At 33.3% G+C, this 21,371-nt stretch overlaps 1 protein-coding gene across 1 annotated transcript in view; it reads right to left on the bottom strand.

Moving 5' to 3' along the window:
• The window catches only part of PRDM5 (PR/SET domain 5), a 145,164-nt gene that overhangs the window by 99,241 nt on the left and 24,552 nt on the right, over positions 1-21,371 (bottom strand). The window contains exons 4-9 of the mRNA XM_051966730.1: positions 19,907-20,081; positions 16,990-17,082; positions 16,595-16,716; positions 11,590-11,669; positions 5,322-5,406; positions 2,261-2,418 (exon numbers count right to left, since the gene is read on the bottom strand). Of these exons, the coding sequence (XP_051822690.1) occupies positions 2,261-2,418; positions 5,322-5,406; positions 11,590-11,669; positions 16,595-16,716; positions 16,990-17,082; positions 19,907-20,081 (713 nt within the window). The remainder of the gene's footprint in view (positions 1-2,260; positions 2,419-5,321; positions 5,407-11,589; positions 11,670-16,594; positions 16,717-16,989; positions 17,083-19,906; positions 20,082-21,371) is intronic.

Genomic DNA, 21,371 nt, shown 5'->3' with positions numbered 1-21,371 from the left:
ATACTATCATCTCTCAAAACAAAGATAATGAACAAACAAATGAATACACACACACACACACACACACACACACACACACACACACACACATACTAATGATGAAAAGAAGGGTGTGAGGAAGGAACTCAATGTAAGAAATGGTTTTGATTTATGTTATTTCAGCAATGGTATCAAATACTACTAATTCAGGATGATATTAAGTAAAAGAAATCTTTACTGGCTGCAACCAGACATTGATTCTCTTGTCATAGGGATACATTTTAGTTTTAGAAGAATCATTCCTTTCAAATTGCTCCCATCTGAAAATTCTATCTTGCATAGGAACCAAAAACAATTTCTACTAGAGAACTTCAACTTCAGAGATTAGACTCTCAATATCATAAATAGTAGTGATGAAAAGACAATGGTGATAACTGAGGGAATAACTAATAATGATTGACATCGATTTAGTGCTTTAAAGCTTAGAAGATCTTGACAAAAAGCTTCAGTCCAATCCTATGGAGTGCTGGAAATAGGATTATCTCCATTTTAAAAGTGGGAAAATGAGGCTTATGAATCATCACATGATGTCCAGGATCACCCACTTGGCAAGTTCTAGACAAGGATTTGAGACCAAGTCTCTTTTGACTCCAGAATTCTATCCATCTGCCATGTTATCTTAGCCAATAAATATCACAACCCCAACATGACCATGAATGGATAAATAATAAAATAATAGCAACAATAGTAACAATAACAATAAGTATTTATGTAATGATTTGGGATTTGCAAGATACTTTCCATGTTATCTCATTTTATTCTCCCCAAAACCTTGGTTAGTAGAAGCAAATGTTTCCTCTGCTTAATACTTGAAAAAATTGAAGCAGAAAGATTAAGTGACTTGCCTAAAGTTATACAACTAATGAGTATCTGAGGCATGATTTGAATTCTTTTCTTCCTGGCTCTAGGTCTAGTATTTTATCCCCTATTCTGACAAATAGCTATGGAACCATACTACTATCCAGCTGTACCATATAGATCTTTGATCAACCAGTGAGATTATTCCATTTCACTGATAGCTACAACTAGATTAGGATATAAGAAAAGAATGCTTTGCTTGAAGAAGAAAACAAAAAAAGAACTACATTATAGGGAAGATCCCAGGAACTCCCCTGTGATCGTGATTACTTTGTAAGTAACTAAACAATTGCTAAGATTATTGTACAATGGGTGACAGAATTGTGGTTATTAATTGATCAGAGATAGGCTGTTGGCTTTCTGCTTTAGAAATAATAAGTATCATTGTTTCTACCAATTCTGAGTTTTTATTATTACTTTCCCATAATAGAGACCAAAAGCATGAAAGATAGTACAAGAAACCTATATCAGTCTCCCAATTCACATATAAACAATTTCATAACAACAACAACAAAAAAGCAAACCCCAAAACAAAAAAGATAATTGATGATTCTTATAAGACAATCTGCATTCCATGAGTAGACATGATTTATTGGTAAACTGTGGGTTTAACACTAAAATTAAGGAAGATTTCAATATTCAATTTCCATCACCCAGTATAACCTTTCTCAGAGTTGACTTTTCAATATCTTGTTATCACAGAGGAGAACAAGATGTATTTATTTTTAAATTTCCTTTTAAAGGATCCCAGATCTTTATGGGATCTTAGAGATCATCTTCTCTAATACCCGTATTGTATTCAGAAACTGGCTTTAAGAACAGAAGTGGCTTATGTATGGGCTCCCATGGCCAAAGAATTCATCATTTATTATCCAAGACTGGTGAGACTGATCATTGGATGACAGGAAATATTCTGTCATTGGGCTTGTGCTCAAAGTCTTTCCAACTTTGACTAACTAGCTATAATTGCCAAAGTAAAAGGAAGATCTTCTCTCACCACAGTGACAGTGATTTTGAATCACCAGCTATTTAGAACAGATGAAACTCATGTAGCCTAATGACACAGAAAGAAAAGAATAGAGATGTATGAACAGCAGAGAATATTTGCAAATTTCTGTAAGCTCAGTGTAACCATTGGGGATTTGTACATTATCACAAAGTTACTGAATGCCTTTGGACAAAGGATGTCAGGAAGGTTTTCTCCAATATTACCATACCTGGTTTTACACAATAGATCCTAACAGCATGCTAACACATACACACATATTTGTATACACATTCATACATATATACTAAATAGTGTTTGAAAGGAAATGCAGCTAATCTCAGAAGGAGAGACTGGCAAAAATGGTGGAGTTTTTACCTTTTTGTGGTTCTTGTAAACATTTCTGTGGGCAAATCCCTTGCCACAAAGCTTGCATTTGTAAGGTTTATCTTCACTGTGTATGATTTTGTGTGCGGCCACCTGATCGATTCGTTTGAAGGACTTATTACAAACCTCACAGTTGTAGGGACGTTTTTCTGCAGAAAAGCAGGGGAAAAATTTAATCTCTAGTTTACATAGAAGTATAGGATGAAACAAAAAAGTAGGCCTTCTCTCAGCTACATTTATTGTAAAGAAGTTTACCTAATTATAGAATCAGAAAATCTCTGGGTTGGCAAAGATCTCAGGGGCAACTAATCCAGCATTCACTCAACATTCTTAGAACTTTAGATTTAGAACTGGAAGGGACTTTCACATCAGAGTTGAATTTCTTCATTTTACAGGTAAAAAAAAAAAAAAAACTCAAAAAAAACTGAGACCCAAAAAAATTTGTCCAATATCAAGTAACTACTAAGTATCTAAGTGAAGATTTGAACTCATATATTCCTGATTACAAGCCCACTGACATTCTCTCCATCACACCACAATAAATGCCACTGAGACCATTCATTCAGTGAGCCTAGTATGTGTCAAGACAGCTAAGTGGCACCATAATGGATAGAGTGCCAGATCTAGGGTCAGGGAGACTTATCTTCCTAAGATCATCTGACTTCAGATTCTTACTACCTGTGTACTACCTAAGTGTCTAGGCAAGTCACTTAACTTTGCCTCAGTTTCCTCACCTGTAAAATGAGCTTGAGAAGCAAATAGCAAACAATTTTACTATCTTTACAAAGAAAACCTCAATGGGTCAATGGGGTCAAAAGAGGTAGACAAAACTGAAATGAACACTGTGTGTCAGGGATACAAAAAGAACAAGAAAAGCTGTTGCTTTCTTCAGGAAGTTTTACATATTAATGGAATTTCATCAACAAATGGTCATTCACTTTTGTTTGAAAACTTTTCATGAATAATAATCTAATTCCTTCTAAGATGTCCCATTCCACACTGAAATTTTTCATCATTAGGAATTTATTCCTTGATAATAACAGCTGAAATTTCCATAGAGATTTAAGTTTTACAAAATATAATGTATCCATTATCTCATTTGATTTTCCAAACAACTCCCTGAATACTGCAGGTATTCTATCCATATTTTTGGGATGATTAACCTGAAGTCCAGAAAAGTTAAATCCTTTGTACTGGGTCACAGCGCTAATAAGTGTAGGAAAGAACAGATGTCCAGAGAGCTTCTGATTCTAAATTTAGTGGGTTTTTTTCCCCTATTGAACAATTTAAATCTCCCTCTCTCTACAACTTCCACCCCCTGCTCACTGTTCTGCCTTCTGAGGCGTGAGAGTTTATTGCCTCCTCTCCAAGGTGACACTTCAAATTCTTGATACCATTTGTCAAGTTTCTTGTAAGCTTTCCCTTCTCCATGGTGGACCTCATTAACTTTTCTAGCTTATGCTTATACAGTCAGGTCTCATGGCTGGTCTCTATCTTGGCCCCTCCTCTGGCCTTCCTCATTTGTCAATGCATTGATAAATACAATGCTGAAAAATGAAGCTAGGAAACATAGGTGATACAGAGGATAGAACAGCAGGCCTAAAATCAGGAAGAGGAGATTAGATACTTATTGTGATCCTGGATAAATTTTTTAATCTCTGTTTTACAAAATTTTCTCATCTGTAAAATAGGGATAAGGTTATCTTAGGATCAGGTAAAATAATAAGAGTAAAGAACTTAGCCCAGTTCCTGGCACATAGTAGGCACTATATAAATGTATCAGAGTAAGGTTGACATGCAGCAAAACTATCCCCTTATGTGTTGAGTCACTAGGTCTCTCCTGGTGAAGCCAGAGATCACATTAATATTATCAGAGGCAGTATAGTATAGTAGATCACTTAAGCTTGGGAGTTGGGAGCTGTTATAGTGGTACTAAATAGACTTCGTGTCAGCACTACAATGATGAGCTTTCCAGAATAGTAGGCAGATCATTAGAACTGGAGTCAGAAAGACCTGAATTGTAATCTGTACTCATATGCTTATCAGATGTGTGATACTGAACTGGTCAATAAATTGCTCTCAGTCTCAGCCAAGTCATCTGCAAATTGGGGACAAGTAGCACTTACCTCAAAGGTATGTGGTGAGAAACAAATAAGTCATATAAAGCACTTTTCACATCTAAAATTGAAACTGAAATTTGCACTATCATGATTATATAAAAGATTTATAATGGCACATGACCATAAAGGGGCATAGTGTTGAGCAAATCCATCTCTTTAACTACATGCTGATTAATTAATTTAAACCAAAAGAGTTTCACTTCAAAGGAATGACTTTAAGATAGCAAATGTAAAAGCAGATACAAGTTTAAACAATTTCACATTCAATTAAAACAATTATTTTTATTAGTTTTTAAAATAGTCACTGCCTTGCAGCAATGACTTTAGATTATAGTCTTTAACACCAAAATAAATTCCTCGTGAAAACTAACATCAAAGTTTTGATGTCTAAACTTTCAAAGGAGAAAAAAAATATAAATGGCAAAGTAATTTAAGTAATTGAATTCAAAATTATTCCCAAGCCAGGCCTAATTAGAAGGTTTTTATTTCAAAAAAAAAAATTTGTGTATGCGTGTGTGTGTGTGTGTGTGTGTGTGTGTGTGTGTGTATGTCATACATACAGAGCTACATATGGTGATGCTCCAAAATAATCACTGCTTCTAAGAAGGCTGAGTCTAGGGAGACACTTGAACTTGGGAAGTGGGAGCTACTGCAATAACACTAAGACTTTGTGTCACATTTGTCTGATGAGCTTTCCAGAAGAAGAGGATTGTATCAGAAAAGGCAAACCAGCCCAAGTCAGAAATGAAAGAGGTAGAAATCCCCATATGGATCAATAGTGAAATTGAGTCCATAAGTAGATGCTACATTGCTAAGCCCAGCAAGACAGCATGACCAAGGTTTAAAAAATAGTATTTAAGGCATTGAGATATTCATCAAAGCTTCTGGAAGGAATGAAAATGTGTCTGAGTATCAAAAAGGATATAACTTACCTGAATGGGTAATCATGTGACGCTTTAGCTGATTTGGGGTAATAAATTTCTTGTTGCATTCCTGACATTCAAAGATCTCATGGACCTACAAAATGAAGTGTTTATGGGCATTTAACTATGTGATTGAAAAAAAGCTCCTGATGGAGATGTATCAGTCAGTTTATATAAAATATCTGAGCCAAAAGTACACAGAAGTTTTGCCTTCATAATATAAAATGCAAAACTAATTAATCTCTAATTATTTAGTTTTGCCTTTATTTGTGATGATTACTTTATAGTTGAATTAATATAATTTCTATTGATGTCCTGGTATCTGGACCTCAGATAGTTTACCTATTGTGTAGTTATTTTGAATGGAATTTATCTCTCTTTATGCTTGTGCTGTTGGTACACTTAGCATTTCTAAAGTTATATCAAATAACATTTATGAAAATGAACATCATTGTCTTACCTCTTCTCTGAATGAATTTGCCCTTCCCTTCTCTAACATATTTTAAAGATAAGGAAACTGGGGCAACCTGGGTTAAATGAGTTGCTGATTTATTAAATCTAATAAATGCTTGAGGACATGTTTGAATTCAGGTCTTCCTCAACTATTTCTTGATTCTCTCTTCTCTGTGGTACCATTCAACTGCCCTTTGAAAGACATTTAACACTTCTCTATTACAAATAATATTAATGTCCTAATTTAGATTGGTGCTGAATATTATATTGAGGAATGTTCCATTTCTTCCTAAACTTTTCAATGTTTTTAACATGAAATTATTTTGTCCAATATTTCAGTTATTAAAAACAGTAATACAATCATGTAGAGTTTTTATATTTAATTTTACTCATTCAAATTTTCAAATTCTTATTCTATTGAATCAAGGAAATGTATAAACTTGTCCTAGAATGCCACAGCAGCAGACAAAATTAAAGGTTCAATAAGTATAGTACTAGACGTTTGGTGAAGTCTGAGGATAAGGCTTAATATCAAACAGTACTTTCTAATCATACTGCTATTATTCAGGCATCCTGCAAACAAATCCTTGGATTTCCTATCCATTTTATATGAATTTGAGCCTATGTAGAATTAATCATTTATCTGGATCAAGAGCAGACATCAAAAAGCCCAAGAGGTCTCCCTTTTCTTGTCAAGGGAAAACCTCATACATGCTCAAGTGATCCAATTCTACTTTATCTGCTCTTGAAGACTGATCGCTCTGTCTTTCTGATTTTGTTCAATTGTTCTTCAGTCATATCTGATTCTTCGTGACCCTATAATTTATTTACTATTAAAGTTAATTGATAAAGTAGAATCATGTGGCACTAATTTTTATTAATGTGAACTATAATATTTAAAGTTTTCCTAACATCAAAAAAATTTTTGTTAATGGAATAAATATAACCTATCCACAGGGTATATTTTCAACATTATTGTAGTCTTTCAGCTATATTTTTATATTTATATTCATTAGAGTTACTATCTTATATTTTTTTTCTTTCTCTGCTAATTCTCTTCCTGGAGTTTCAATACCAGGAGTTTAATGGATTCTGTTTTCTCAAATTTTCCTAACAATTTAAATGATATTGGAATTAACTGTATTTTTACTATTTGACAGGATTCATTTATAAACACACTAGGTCCTCACCCCATTCTTTCAGAGATATTTTATCATCTATTAATTTACTTTTTCTGATTTTGGTGCTTAAAAATTCTGTCTTTCTTTGTTGATCTATGTATCTTTTTTTTGTTTTTGAAATGTTCATCCATTTTATGAAATTAACCCATTTTGTTGATATATAATTAGGCAAAATAGTTTCTAATTTTTTTCAATTTTTTATTTGTTGAGGATTTTTTTTTTTTAATGTTATGTTTTTCCTCTCTAATTAGCTGATAGTTAATTTATTTTATTAGTTTTGTTTTTTCCCTCTAAACTTGGTTTTCTTTTAGTTTCAATTCAATGTTTTTGTTGGTATTTTTTCTCTTTCATTTGTTTACTTTTTTATTTATTGCTTTTAAAATATTTTTGTGCCCAAATACATCAATTTCTTCTTTCTGCCTTTTAGTTTACATATATGTTTCCCTCCCAGGGGTTGCTTGGTTTCCATTTCAAAAATTTAAGCATATATTCCATTGTTGTCATTTTTAGTGAAATTAAATATATTGTTTTTATTATTCATTTCTTGACACAACTTTTAAATATTGTATTAATTTCACTTAGTTTGAAATCAACCTTCAAAAACCCTTCTTCATTGATTGTAATTTTTTCCTGCTTTGTGATGCATAAAGGATGTGTTCATTTATTTCTGCATTTCTCTATTTGTTTATAAGATCATTTTGTATTTCTGTAAAAGATTTTCCCCAGATATTCACAAGGTAACTGACCAACATTGTATGCATTGATTCCCCTGCCCAGTCTATTACACTGTTAAAAAAGAAAACATGATTAGTAAATAATGACTTATTTGAGTGACCTCATGGCTGCTTCCAACTAAGTTACTTCCAGCTACTTCCCTTTAAAAGTGCTGATAAAATTCTCATAAAGTTCAATCATCTACCATTTGCAAAAATTTTCTTCCAGTTAAAAAAAAAATGAGGCAACCTTCTCTTGCATTCATTCTTCAGGAATCTGACCCATTGTTCACTATTCTTTAAAATTTGTGATGGAGGCTCAGTGATCACATCTGCAAATTTCTTCATTGCTTTGGTATGAAATTTATCCAAGCCAAGAAACCCGAACCTAGTTAAATCATGAGACAATCATCTTGCTCTCTTATCTTTTTATCTACCAGATTATATTCTTTCAAACATTTCTACTCTTTCCAGTCATAAGATGATGAATTAGGTAAAAGAAAAGCAATAGCTGGATTTCACTTTCTATTATCTATAACTATTACATCACCCACCCAAAAGCAACACATCTATTTACTCTGTTTTTATTAATATATATATGAGACCTTTTTGCTATCCTTAGCATTATTCAGAAGGTTCTGTCCCCTGCAATTCTTAATATTGTTCCCCAAAATCTGTATTTTTCTTCTACGTCTAAATTTGGTAATAAACCCTAGCTTCTACCCGATATCCATGGCCTTTTTGACCCAAAGAGCTTCAAACAGTTTCTTTTGAAGCTATATTGATTTCTTTAGATACATTATTCTTCATCAGAATAATTCACAAATGCAACATCAAAATTAGATTTTTCTAATACTTCCTATCTATCTTGGAGATCAAGTATTATTCACCTCACAGATTTTATTGTCTATTCTTTTCACTTTTTCTGAGTTTCAACTGAAAGCAAGTTAGAAAATTACGACATAATTTTAGTTCATAATAATTAGTTATAATTAATTATATTTATGAGATTTTATATCTTATTTTATAACTTATATTTTGTTTTGCTTTATATCAATGTTATTTACTATATTTGTAATTAATTAAAATTAAGCTTTAACATATACAATTATTATGAATCTTAGTTTGTAATTTTAATTTAGAACTTTAGTTTATAGTAATTATATATATTACAATTTTTGTTTATAATAATTAATTGTCCTTTTTTTTTCAAGAAGGGAGGATAATTAAAATAATTTGTGTAATGCTTTAAGGTCTGCAAAAGACTTTCTTTTTAACTACCCTGTGAGATAGGTATAAAAAGACTACTGATCCATGTACAATGCAAACATATGCTATCTACTTTCACAGGATAGGAAATACTGGAGAGACAGGGCTATTTCATTTTTTTCTTTGCAAACTCAGTACCTGGCAAAGTATTTGATACCTACTATTTGATAAATGCTTGCTAACTATAAATTTATTGAATTTACTTCAAAATTAACAAATATTATGTTAAACATGTTGGGTATGTATTATAAATTAAGTGTAATTCGCAAAAATATTTTCAGTAATTGTTGTTCCTTTCCCTAAAGACCAATGAAAATATCATCATAAGTAGACAAAATGATAGTTATAGTAATAAGAAATCATTACTAAACTTTATATATTGCTTTAATGCTTACAGAGTATTATTTTGTAGTTTTTACTTTATTTGATTTGATCTTTATAAGAACCCTTGTAAAACAGCTGCTATTATTATTTTCATTTTAAAGAGAAGGAACAAATGATGAAAGTAGTTAAGTGATTTATCTAGGGGCACACAATTTGAACTCAAATAATTTTGATTCTATATCTATCCCTCTAGATTTTACCTAGCCCGTCGTCAAGATGGTTCTGTGGATGGTGTCTAATGTCTGTACAGCTAGCAGCATGTATCTTCTGATACATTATTCTTGAAGAAAGGGACACAACCTGTTGAAACTGTACCCTTGAAACCCTGAAGAATGCTTGGAAAGATCAACAGAATAAGAGAAAGGACATCTTTCAAAGATGTATGAGGCATGTCATCTTAAGTTACTAATCCTCTAATACTTAAAAAAAATTGCCCATGTTCATCAGTAAACAACATCTCCACTGAGGCACGGCACAATGCTTTGACACTCTACCCAGTTGTTTCCATGAATTGTTATGATCATTACTGGTGATAGGTCCAAGCTCTGCTAAGTTAGTAGAGTGACCCAGTGGAAAGTGCAATTGAATTGCAACTGCTGATTTGACACAATGGGAACCTGCATTTGAATCCTAACTCTACTATTTATTTACTCCCTGTGATCTTGAATACTTAATTTGATTTTAATTTCCATAAGCCTCAGTTTCCTAATGCTATGTCAGGATCATCATTTTTACTATAATCCTTTTTAACTTGTTAGAATCTTTCAGGGTTTGACATGAAATGGAAGATGTGGGAAGTGTTAAAACCGATCAATGAATTTGAAGCCATCAAATACTAGGGAAGCTTAGTCTTTAACAAATCATAACAGAAGTAAAATAAATAAACTTCTTTGGATTTGGCTTCCTTTTCCTGATGCCATCCATATCCTCCCTAGTATTAAGTTATTAGGGGAAATAAAAGACTTTTGCTTAAATAATCTGATAAACAGGGAATCAATTTAGGAAACTAGATCTCCTTTGGATTTGGGGATTGATAGAAAGTTAATTTTATGAGCTCTTCCTGAGGGATTGATAAAACTAAGCCCTAATGACATCATCTGCTGATATTTCTATACTAAATAAGCATATGAACTCATTTTCAAGGCATATTTTTAATATGAAAAATCAGTAAGATAAGTTTTGTATGTATTACTAAAGCTTTCTTTTTCTGCATCATATTTTCTGTAGAAAAAGAGGCATTTGGGGTCTTGAAAAGAGTGCTATACTTGAAACAGGGAGATTGAGGCTCAAATCCTGGCCCTGACACTATGTGTTCTAAGATATCATAAATTCTACAGATCTCAATGGCATAGACTTTCCTACTAAGTCATAGACAAGGACTAGAACTATGATTTTATTGGTATTCAGAACTCCCTCTATCAATGCAATTCATTCACTGGTCTGCAACTTAGAGAAGTGAGCAATTTTGAAAGATGCAAGAATTCTGATGAATAAAATGATCAATCAAAATATAGGAGGACCAGTGATGAAGAATGCTAGCTACCTCCTGAGAGAAAGGTAAAGGACAAACTGTGCACAATGAGCCACACATTTATGGGCATGGCCAACATGGAAATTTATTTTGCTTGACTATGCATTTTGCTACAAGAGATTATTTGTTTTTCTTTCTCCCCAGTTGGTGGGAGGGGAGGGGGAAATGAATATTTGATCAATTAAAAATAATGTGTAAAAAAGAGAGAATTGAATTTGGATAGTCAGAGAATCTGAGTTCAAATGCTATTTCTGTTACTTATGGTCACTTATATCCTTAGAAAAATTAATAAATCAATTATTATTGTAGGGACAGGAAGAGATGAGAGGAGAAAGTTGGACTAAATATCTTCTGACGTGCTTTCAATCATCTTCAGGCAGTTGACTAAGATAATTTGATCACAAATGATGAGTCAGCTACAGAAAACTTTTTATCAATATGAAATTTTATTTATTTTTTAACTGACTTGAACACCAACACACAACTTGAAAACATTCTAGGATATAATTTTCTTTTCAAAGTTATTCCTATACTATACTATACTATACTATACTATACTATACTATACTATACTATACTATTCCTATACTCTAAGACATATACAATAATTTTTAATAAAGAAGGGATTGGGGCTTTTTTCTGGTTGTTTTTTAGCTCATAGAGTATAAGCTTTGAATGCCCTTAAGTTTCATAGTATATCATAGTGAAATCAAAACCTGAGGACTCTAATGCCCTGTTTTACAAACCTTACGGTGTTCCTGAAGAGTTGAAGATGAAGAACACTTCTTACTGCACACTGTACACATAAGCTTCTTCCTGGAGTTTCCTGAATCAGAAACAAAATATAACCAGGGTCTTATAAAAAAACAATGAAACATACTCAATGTTTCTAGTAGTTACATAATTTCACCCAGACAATCAATGTAGCCCAGAAGTTGAAGAATCAGTCTCTGAACCAGGAAAACCTAGATTAAGGTCTGTTTCTGATACTTATTGGCACCAATTGAGGCAAAGTTAACAACTCTTTAACACATGAAAGTACTACCCTGCATTGATAAAGAGAATATCTTCACCCTAAAGTTCCCAATAGCAATGAAATAGTAGATCCAATTCTCTTCCCTACAGAATATATCTAGGTTAATTGGTTTTCCTTATGGTTGTAACCCTGTCATGTTTAAAAGATAAATAATTAAGACATTTCCACATACCTTGTAAATTACAGAAGCAACAAAACAACTGAAGTTATTCTTCATTCAATTAGAAACTAGCAACCAAAGTCTTCTTGTCAGTTGTCTGTTCCTGCTACCTGTTTCTTTATACAGTCCATGATAATTGGTTCTCTCCTACTCTGTCTCTGTCTCTGTCTCTTATCTCTGTTTCTGTCTCTGTCTTTGTCTCTCTGTCTCTGAATCTGTCTCTGTCTCTGTCTCTGTCTCTCTCTGTCTCTGAATCTCTTTCTCTCTCTCTCTCTCTCTCTCTCTTTCTCTCTCTCTCATGCACACACACACACACACACACACACACACACAAACACACTGCTGAGCCATTTTACTTTTGTTGGGTTCTTAAATCTCTTAAGTAAAATTCACCTCCATCTTTTAATACCTTAAATTAGAATCCAGGTACTGAATGGCTCATTTTTCAGTTAGGAAGGAACAATTCAAAAATTTTGACATATAAAATTGACAATCACATTTTATCATCCTTTAGTCTTCAAATAGTTAAACAATTACTCATATTAATATTACTTGCTCAGATCTTTAATAGTTAAGTTCTCAGAATGGTCCTCCACCATATTCTGTACTTTTAAAACTAGGTGTATTTATAGTTGCATAAGTTGTCAATAAATAAAAGTTATTCATTTGTCCTTTAATTAAACTATTCATCACCCTACATTCCTTACAATGTCTTATCTTTATATTTATACCATTTTTTAAATTTTAAACTGCTCAAATTTCATCTGAAAACTTTTTCATACACACACATACATATATAGTGCAAAGATTTTAAATATATATCACAATACTAATTAAAATATAATTTTTTTCTGTTTAAATATCTATTAATAATAAAGAATAAATTTATTTATATTTTTATATATTTATTATTTATATATTTATTTATTTTTTCATTTGTTTTTAGTCATTTATTTATATTTTATATTTTTGTTTATTTTATACTCACATTTATTATTTATTTATTTATTTGAATTTGTCTATACTTTATTATTCATGTTTTTATTTATTTATGCTTTTATTATTTACATATATTATTTATTTATATGTATATTATGTATTATCTATTATTCACATTTATCATTTATATGTATATATTTATTACGAATATTATTTATTTATTTAGACTTACTTGCTCATTATTTGCTTATATATAAGTCTATAAACTTTTTATTGATATTATTTTTGGGGATTAAACACAAATTCTGTGATATATTTGAAAGGAAGACTGTTAGTTATAGATTCAGAAAAGGCCTGTATTAAATATTCTGACACTTCCAAAGTGGTCAAATGCAGATAAATCACATAACTTCTCATCTGCAAAATGGAAATGATAACTAGAGTACATTTTTCACAGAGTTAATGTGAAGACCAGTTTAGATATTACATATGAAGTGTTTTGCCAACTTAAAAACATTTGAAAAATGGCAGCTATTATGATATTCATTACAGTTTAGGTGGCAATTGACTTCCAGATCAACATTTTCACTAAGAGGTACCAAAAAATGTAATTACAGATACAATTCACAGAATGAGTTAGAAATACATAAAAATGAGTCATTCAAGGCTAGGCCTATTTTTTTTACCTTTGTGTTCAAAATTTCATAACAAAAAAATTATTAAAGTGCTGCTGGAAACATAAATTCTTTAAGTTATCAATATCAAATACCACATGGCTAACTGCATTGAAAATTTGGAACCAAACAAAAAAGGTAAGACAGAGAGGGTGATTTGTGCAGAATAATCACAAAATATTGGAACAAATATCAATTCTCATAATTCATAAAATTAGTAAGAGGTCCTAATTCATATGAACAACTTTTTGTTTTTTCTCTAATAGATAAAAAAGATAACATTTACTTCAATTTGTCCTTTTACCAATGTTTCACATTATTTTAAATCACAACATTCATAAAGCTCCTTTATTGCAAGACATGTCACTTAAATATGTCTATTTGAAAATCCTGGATCCAGATGTTGGGATAGATCTATTTAAATGATAATTGAAAAATAAGACAAAGACATAGAGGAAAACTCCTTTAAATTCGGTGACTCCTCCATGGAATGTATTTGGGAGAATATGGACAAAAACCACCTAACAGCAGAAGGACTATGATCCGCATTATGGAAGGAAATAGCAACATCACTTCTATTGCAGATATATCCATGGATTAAAGTAAAGAATTTCTTATAAGGAAGCTTAGGGACCATTTGTCCAGAAGTTCTTAAACTATGGTATAAGAGAAAGTGAATGAATTTGGATGGCATAAAAGACAACCTGATTTTCACTAACTTTTGAAGTTTAATTGAAGTTTAGTGTTTCCTTCAATTATATAGGTATATATGCATATATGTGTACCAACATTTTTATATTTGTTTGTTTATTCTCAGAAGAAGTCCATAAACTACCAGATAACAAAGATTCCACAATGCACACAGAAATGTTAAGAAACACCCTTCATAATCTAATTCTTACCAAAAAAAGGAACCCTCAGTATATTATAGGTATATTATATACCTAACAAAGGATCAAATCAAGTGGTCATTACTTGATACATCTGAGTGGGAGCCTACCATGGCCCAAGGCAGCTATTCCATTTGTAGATAACTTCAAGTATATTTTCTTATTTGCTATAACAGCCATAAGAAAGGAAAGTATGTATTACTTCATATAAAGTAGCCAGATGGCACAGTGTATTCATTGAACACAAGTGTATTGAGTATATTCAGTCTGAACACCAGACTTTAAGAAAAGAAGATGAGTTCAAATCTAGTCTCAGGTACTAGCAATGTAAACCTGGGTACTTCATTTAATGTTTCTCAGTCTCAGGTTGTTCAACTTTTAAACTGGAAATAACAATAGCACCTACTTCCCAAGGTTGTTTTCAAGGGGGGTGGGGAGTGGGGAATGAATTTACAAAGAATTTTACAAACATTAAATAACTATGTAAATATTATTTATTATTATGACTACTGTTAACACTATGATCACCACCATCACCATAGCCACCCACATCACTATCATCATTACTACTGCTGCTGCTGCTGCTATTACTACTACTACTACTACTACTACTACTACTACTACTACTACGATCACTATCATAGAGACTAGAAAATTGAAATGGAGAAATTAAGTGACAAGCTGAGGGTCACAAAGCTAGTAAGTATTTGTGACAGGATTTATAATGATCCTGACTTCAAATCTAATACCAATGAGCTTATGCATATATACACTCAGAAGCTAATGTAATGGATGTCATTTGAAAGAAGCTTACTTATAGACACCCTTAAAAAATCATAGATTAACAAAAATATCAAATTAGTATTTTAGCATTAGAAGCAGAAATTCTGTCTTGGGAATTTTCTTGGGAAGGAAAAAAGCACTTTTTTTCAAAAACTACTATGTGCCAGACACTTTGCTTAGTACTTTATAAATAATTCATTTGATCATTAACACCATCCTAGGGAATAGTTATTATTATCCTCATTTTAGAGGTAATGAGGTGGATAAAGGTTAAATGGCTTGCCAAGATTCACATAGCTAGGAAGTGTCTAAGTTGGATTTGAATTCATCTTCAAGTCTTCAAACTCAGTGTGCTATCTGTTGTACCACTTACTGACCCCTAACCTTGAGTGACTATCAATGGAGAAAGTAGGTTAGCTGTTAATGACTCCCTTTCTTTTGCTACTTGGTGAACCAACCTTTTTTTTTCTAGTCAGACATCTCTTAGAGTCATCTCTCCAGTGCAATTTGTATGTGGTAATAGTTATCTAAGTTGCACAGTACATAGAGTGCTGGACTTGGAGTCAATAAAACTAATCTTCCTGAGTTCAAATCTGGTCTCAGACACTTCCTGGCTATATAACCCAAGGCAAGTCACTTATTCCTGTTTCCCTCAGTTTCCTCAACTGTAAAATAAACTGGAAAAAGAAACAGCAAACTACTGTAGTAACTTTGCCAAGAAAACCTCAAATGGGGTCTTGAAGATCTGGACATGATTGAAAAACAATTCAAATTTTAAAAAATTGGTTTTCAACCTACTCACCCTCAGTTTCCTTATTGTCACTGAACCATTAAAATTGCTATTCCAATTTTTAATTCTTAAGTCGCCTAACTGTCAAAGTAACTAAGTAAAAAAGTCCATTAAATTCAACCACAGATTTGAAGTTTGAGGAGAACAAATTTGAGAGAGACCATAGAAGGAACCTAAGATGTACCACACTTAAACAAGAATCCCTCCCACAGCATAATCAAGGAGAATGAAGGGAAACCCACTACCTCCCAAGACAGGCCACTCCCCAGAGAGGTGTCAAAACTGACTAAATCAACATCAATTAGAAATAATGGAAACAGATAAACAAAATGAAAACAATGACTGCCAGGACCCCATAGCTGTGGAAAGGATAATGAAGAAACCAACTCTCTCAATGAAAAAGACAATGGAAACCAGATTTCTGAGACCTCTAGAAGTGGCGATCCCCAAGAAAAAGACAAATTCCATTTTTTGCTTACCAGCATGAATGTTTTCCTTATGTTTTTTCAGTGCATCTTTACTTCTGAATCTCTTTCCACAGGCCTCAGCCTTGCAGATAAATTGGGGATCCCCTCGGCATGCCTCTCGATGTTGCTCCAAACTAGAATAGGGAGCCAATAAAGTGGAGAGGCAAAGGGAAACAGTTAAGAAAGATATCTCCCCAAACTCAGCTTCCCAGCAGACCTAAGGAGTTGGCACCACCTGGGAGCCTCCCAAGGCTTTTGATTACATGCATTACCTAAAGCAGATGAGCAGAAAAGGACTTAGGCTGTCTGACCATGCGTCATCACAGCCTATGAAGCGCAAAAGAGGCATGCAAAGACTGGCCAGCAAGGACAGGAGAGCCAGGAGATCAACAACTCAGACACAAAACCTCGATTCTGAGCTGAGAGATGTATTGCAAACAGAACAGCAGAAAGTCTTCAGGGAATCCCCAGGGGAGCTCTTCTCCATACAATGAAGAATGCTAAGGAGAAAAATAGAAAAGAAAAATGAACTGCACATAGAGAAAATAAATATAAACATTTGGCAAGGAACCATTCTGAATACAAGGTAAGTATAATTAGGCATTTAGCTTTAAGATTTGCAAGGAGTTTATGATCTCATTTGATCTCCTCAACAACCCTGTCTAAAACAAGATTCAAAGTCAGGTTGTTCCAATTCCAAGACTAGCATTTTACTCATAATATCTGTTGCCCAATCAGGAAGGGAGCTTCTCTTCATCAAAATTCAATGACCCCAAATTCCTGGCCTATTGTATCCTTAAACTAAATTATCAGCCTATAAATTTTGAACTCTTTTAAACCAAATCATTCAGTGTTCAATAGGATAATAATCACAATGAATCCTCTAGGAATAGGAAAGCTCCAATGACTAATAGTACATGAGTCTTCATGCCTTATATCCATTTAAAAAAATAGATATAAGGCATGAAGATTCTTGAACTATTAATATTTTTAATACAATGCAATTGTTTTCTTTCCTCTATTTCTTCTTTCCTTCCTTCTTTCTTTTTTCTAATTCTCTCTCTCTCTTTCTCTCTCTCTCTCTCTCTCTCTCTCTCTCTCCTCTCTCTCTCTCTCTCTCTTCTCTCTCTCTCTCTCTCTCTCTCTCTCTCTCTCTCTCTCTCTCTCTTCCTCCTCTCTCTCTCTCTCTCTCTCTCTTCTCTCTCTCTCTCTCTCTCTCTCTCTCTCTCCTCTCTCTCTCTGTCTCTGTCTCTCTCTGTGTGTCTCTGTCTCTGTCTCTCTCTGTGTGTCTCTGTCTCTGTGTGTGTGTGTCTCTGTCTCTCTGTCTCTGTCTCTGTCTCTCTCTCTCTCTCTGTCTCTCTCTGTCTCTCTGTCTCTGTGTGTGTGTGTGTGTGTGTGTGTGTGTGTGTGTGTGTCTGTCTGTCTCTGTCTCTTGACTTGAATTGTGACTTAGAAGAAAGGCTACCACTCCAAAATAGCTCAGCAATTGGCCTTGCATACATGATGATCTCAGCTTATTTAGATTTCTGACTTATCAGTTATAGAACCCCAAGCAAATTATTTAACCAACCGTGTCCCAGGAAGCTCTCAAGGGAAAATGTTAGGATCATATGAATAAGTGTAGATCTGCATTAAAAAAAAGGTTTTTCCCATCAGGAATTCCTCACACCATTGAAATTAAAAATCTGGGCCAAGATTTTTTTTTTAAAAAAATAATTTTTAAATATAAAAAGACTTAAGAAAAATGTGGTTTGTCATTTGTACTCCATACTAATCACTTTAATCCAGGCTGCCTACAATGTAATTATATTATAGGAAGGCATTTGGATATCGGGGAAAAGATTCTAGAAATGGAATTAAAAGCCCAGGGGTTGGAGAGCAGATTTGGACACTGATCAGTATGTGAATATGAACAAGTCCTCCATCCAAACTAAACTTTAATTTTCTCATCTGCAATAAGATAACAATAACAACAGCTTGCATTTATGCAGCACTTTAAGGCAACTAGGTTGCACTCCCATGGATAAAGTATGGGCCTGGAATCAGGAATGTTTATTCCATGAGTTCAAATCTAGCCTCAAACATGTCTTAGCTGGGGGACCCTGAGCAAATCATTTAAGCCTGTTTGTGTGATAACTGATATCTTTTTATCCATAGGTGGTTCAGTAAATAGAGTAGACAGAATTAGGAAAACAAGTTCAAATTCATCCTCAAATGCTTATGATTCTGGGGAGTTACTTAATCTCTCAGTTATCACATTTTCCTCAGTTTCCTCAACTTATCTTAGTTTTCTCAACTGAAAATATGTGTAAGATGCTTAGAATAGTGTCTAGTTCATTGTATACAATGTGTATATGTTAACTATTATTGTTCTTAATTTTGTTACTTTATCATTTTACAGAGGAGAAAGTTGAAGACATGAGAAGTTAAGTGACATACCCAAAGTCACAAACCAGTAAGTATCTGAAGCAGGATTCACATTCAGGTGTTCCTCATTCCATGATCAGTGTTTTCTATATATCAGTGTTCTATTGTCTTACTATAAATAAAGTTAACAGAGATCTACTAGTCTGACAGATGTTTCTGCTCCAGATTTCCCCCTATTCCTCCTCCTTGTTCTCCTGGAATTCTTAGCTTTTCTCGAGGTTTGATTCAGGCGTCTTCTTAGATCTCCACGATGTTTCTGCCAGCTTCCTCTTACAGTCACCTTATTTCAATTGTACTTGTCTTTTAGCTACTTTTCTGCTTTCATCTTCACTCTGTTCCCACCCTCAATGAGCATGAAAGATCCTCGAAAGAAGAGCCACTTACATTTTTGTCTTTGGGACCCCAGTGATGCCTGTCACAGAATAGGTATCCAAGAAATTATGCATTGAAATTAGTCAAGAATTAACAGATTGAGCCAAGAAAAAACTCTGCTTCTATAATTCATGCTTCTCATTATTATTCTAATTTTCTAGATGAGGATATTAAGCATCAGAAATATTAAATGAATTATCCATAATCACACGGCTAGCTAGTAAACTTAAGATACAGGATTTGAGCACCCATATCTTTCTGCCTCCGTGTCTCTGTCTCTTTTGCAAATTTCTCTCTAGGGGACTACACAATCAACCAATTTCCATGTTAAATTCCTAGTAACTGCAGATCATATCTACTTCAGTTTCCTAATTCACAAGCATGAAGATGAATGCTTAAATCAGAGGCTATGGGACAAAGAATTAAGTTAAACAACCTTCTAAGATAAAAAACATATTCCTACTATTTAGTGAAAGGCACTGTGGTAAGGTGGGAGGAATGGGAAAGGGAGGTAATAGTACGTACTGTCTCTGTAAAGCCTGCTTCACTGGAAATTTCTTTCCACAGTTCTTGCATTTGAATTCCTTCTCCTCACTAGGTTTTTGATGAAGCATCTGTAGATGTTCGGCCAGGATCTCCTGGCTGGCAAAGGTCGACTCACAGTGGGGACAGGCATAGTCCTTTTTACAGGTTGGAGAATCTGTAAATAAAGAACAGAGAGAAATATGATTGAGGTCAACTTAAGATGGTAGACCCTTCCCTGCATTTTAAAAATTAATATCCTTTTTCTTCATAGCCACAAGTGATCAACTATGCCCTCCTTTGTCATTTCATGGACAATCATTTCTTTTAATTTATTTTTTAAAAGTATTTATGAAGAGGCAATATTAACTTAGATGATAGAGAGGCAGACCAAAGTTCAAGTCGTTACACTTGATGATTAATCCTGGGCAGAATACTTGACTTCTGGTGGTCTGGGCAACTCTCTATGATTAAACATTGCAAAAAAAGTTCCAACCTATATTAAAATAAGAAGTCTCCTCACTCAAGACATCTTCTTAACCACAAAATCATAGGCTCAATCTCCATTCTTATCATCTATCAACCAACATGGATCTATTAAGAACCTATCATATACCCAGTGCTGGGAACTATTATATGTACCTTGTACATCATTCTTTAAGGAAAATGTGTTAATATACACAAAAGAATTGTACTTATCTAAACTTATCTCATTAAATCAAACAGCAAATATATTTTGAAGAGTTGAGACATTTTAAATCAATTAATCCTTATCTTCTAGATATATCCATACACCTCCTGGACTTCAGAATAAACAAGTTTATTATGAAGCCTTAGTATATTGATCTGAACAAAATGGATAATAAAAAACACACCTGCAAAATAGAATTATAAAATCTGGCTATGCCTCAGCATCCTAGTAGAAGACAGGTAGTGGATACGAATCAGGAGAATATCCCACCAGGTCTTTTAAAAGGAGATAATGATTTCATTGAATTGAAAACTGCAAAAGACTTAGGAAATCATCCAATTCAACCTCCAAATATTACAGAGGCATACAAATTTTGTTCATTCAGGTTTAGCACACTTATTCAAGGTCACACGTATAATCATTTCCTGTGTAGGGATTTAAATTCAAATCTTCTGAATTCATCCAATGCCTTTTTAATATCACACATAGACTACAGATTTAAACTGAAGTAGATGTGATCTGCAGTTACTAGGAATTCAACCATGGAAATTGTGTATCCCTCTAAAAAGAGGTTTGCAAAATGGTTAGAGCACTGGACATGAAGGCAAGAAAACATGGATGGTCAAATCCTGTCTCTTAAATTTACTAGCTGTGATTAGGGGTAATTAATTTAATATTTCTGGATTTTAGTATTCTCGTCTAGAAAATTGAAATAATAATAATAAACACTAGCATTTATATAGTACTTTGAAACTTGCAGACAATCTCCAAACTGGA

Source organism: Antechinus flavipes, chromosome 6, assembly GCF_016432865.1.
Source record: "Antechinus flavipes isolate AdamAnt ecotype Samford, QLD, Australia chromosome 6, AdamAnt_v2, whole genome shotgun sequence".
Classification (NCBI taxonomy): domain Eukaryota; kingdom Metazoa; phylum Chordata; class Mammalia; order Dasyuromorphia; family Dasyuridae; genus Antechinus; species Antechinus flavipes.
This window is presented reverse-complemented; position numbering and strand designations above follow the sequence as displayed.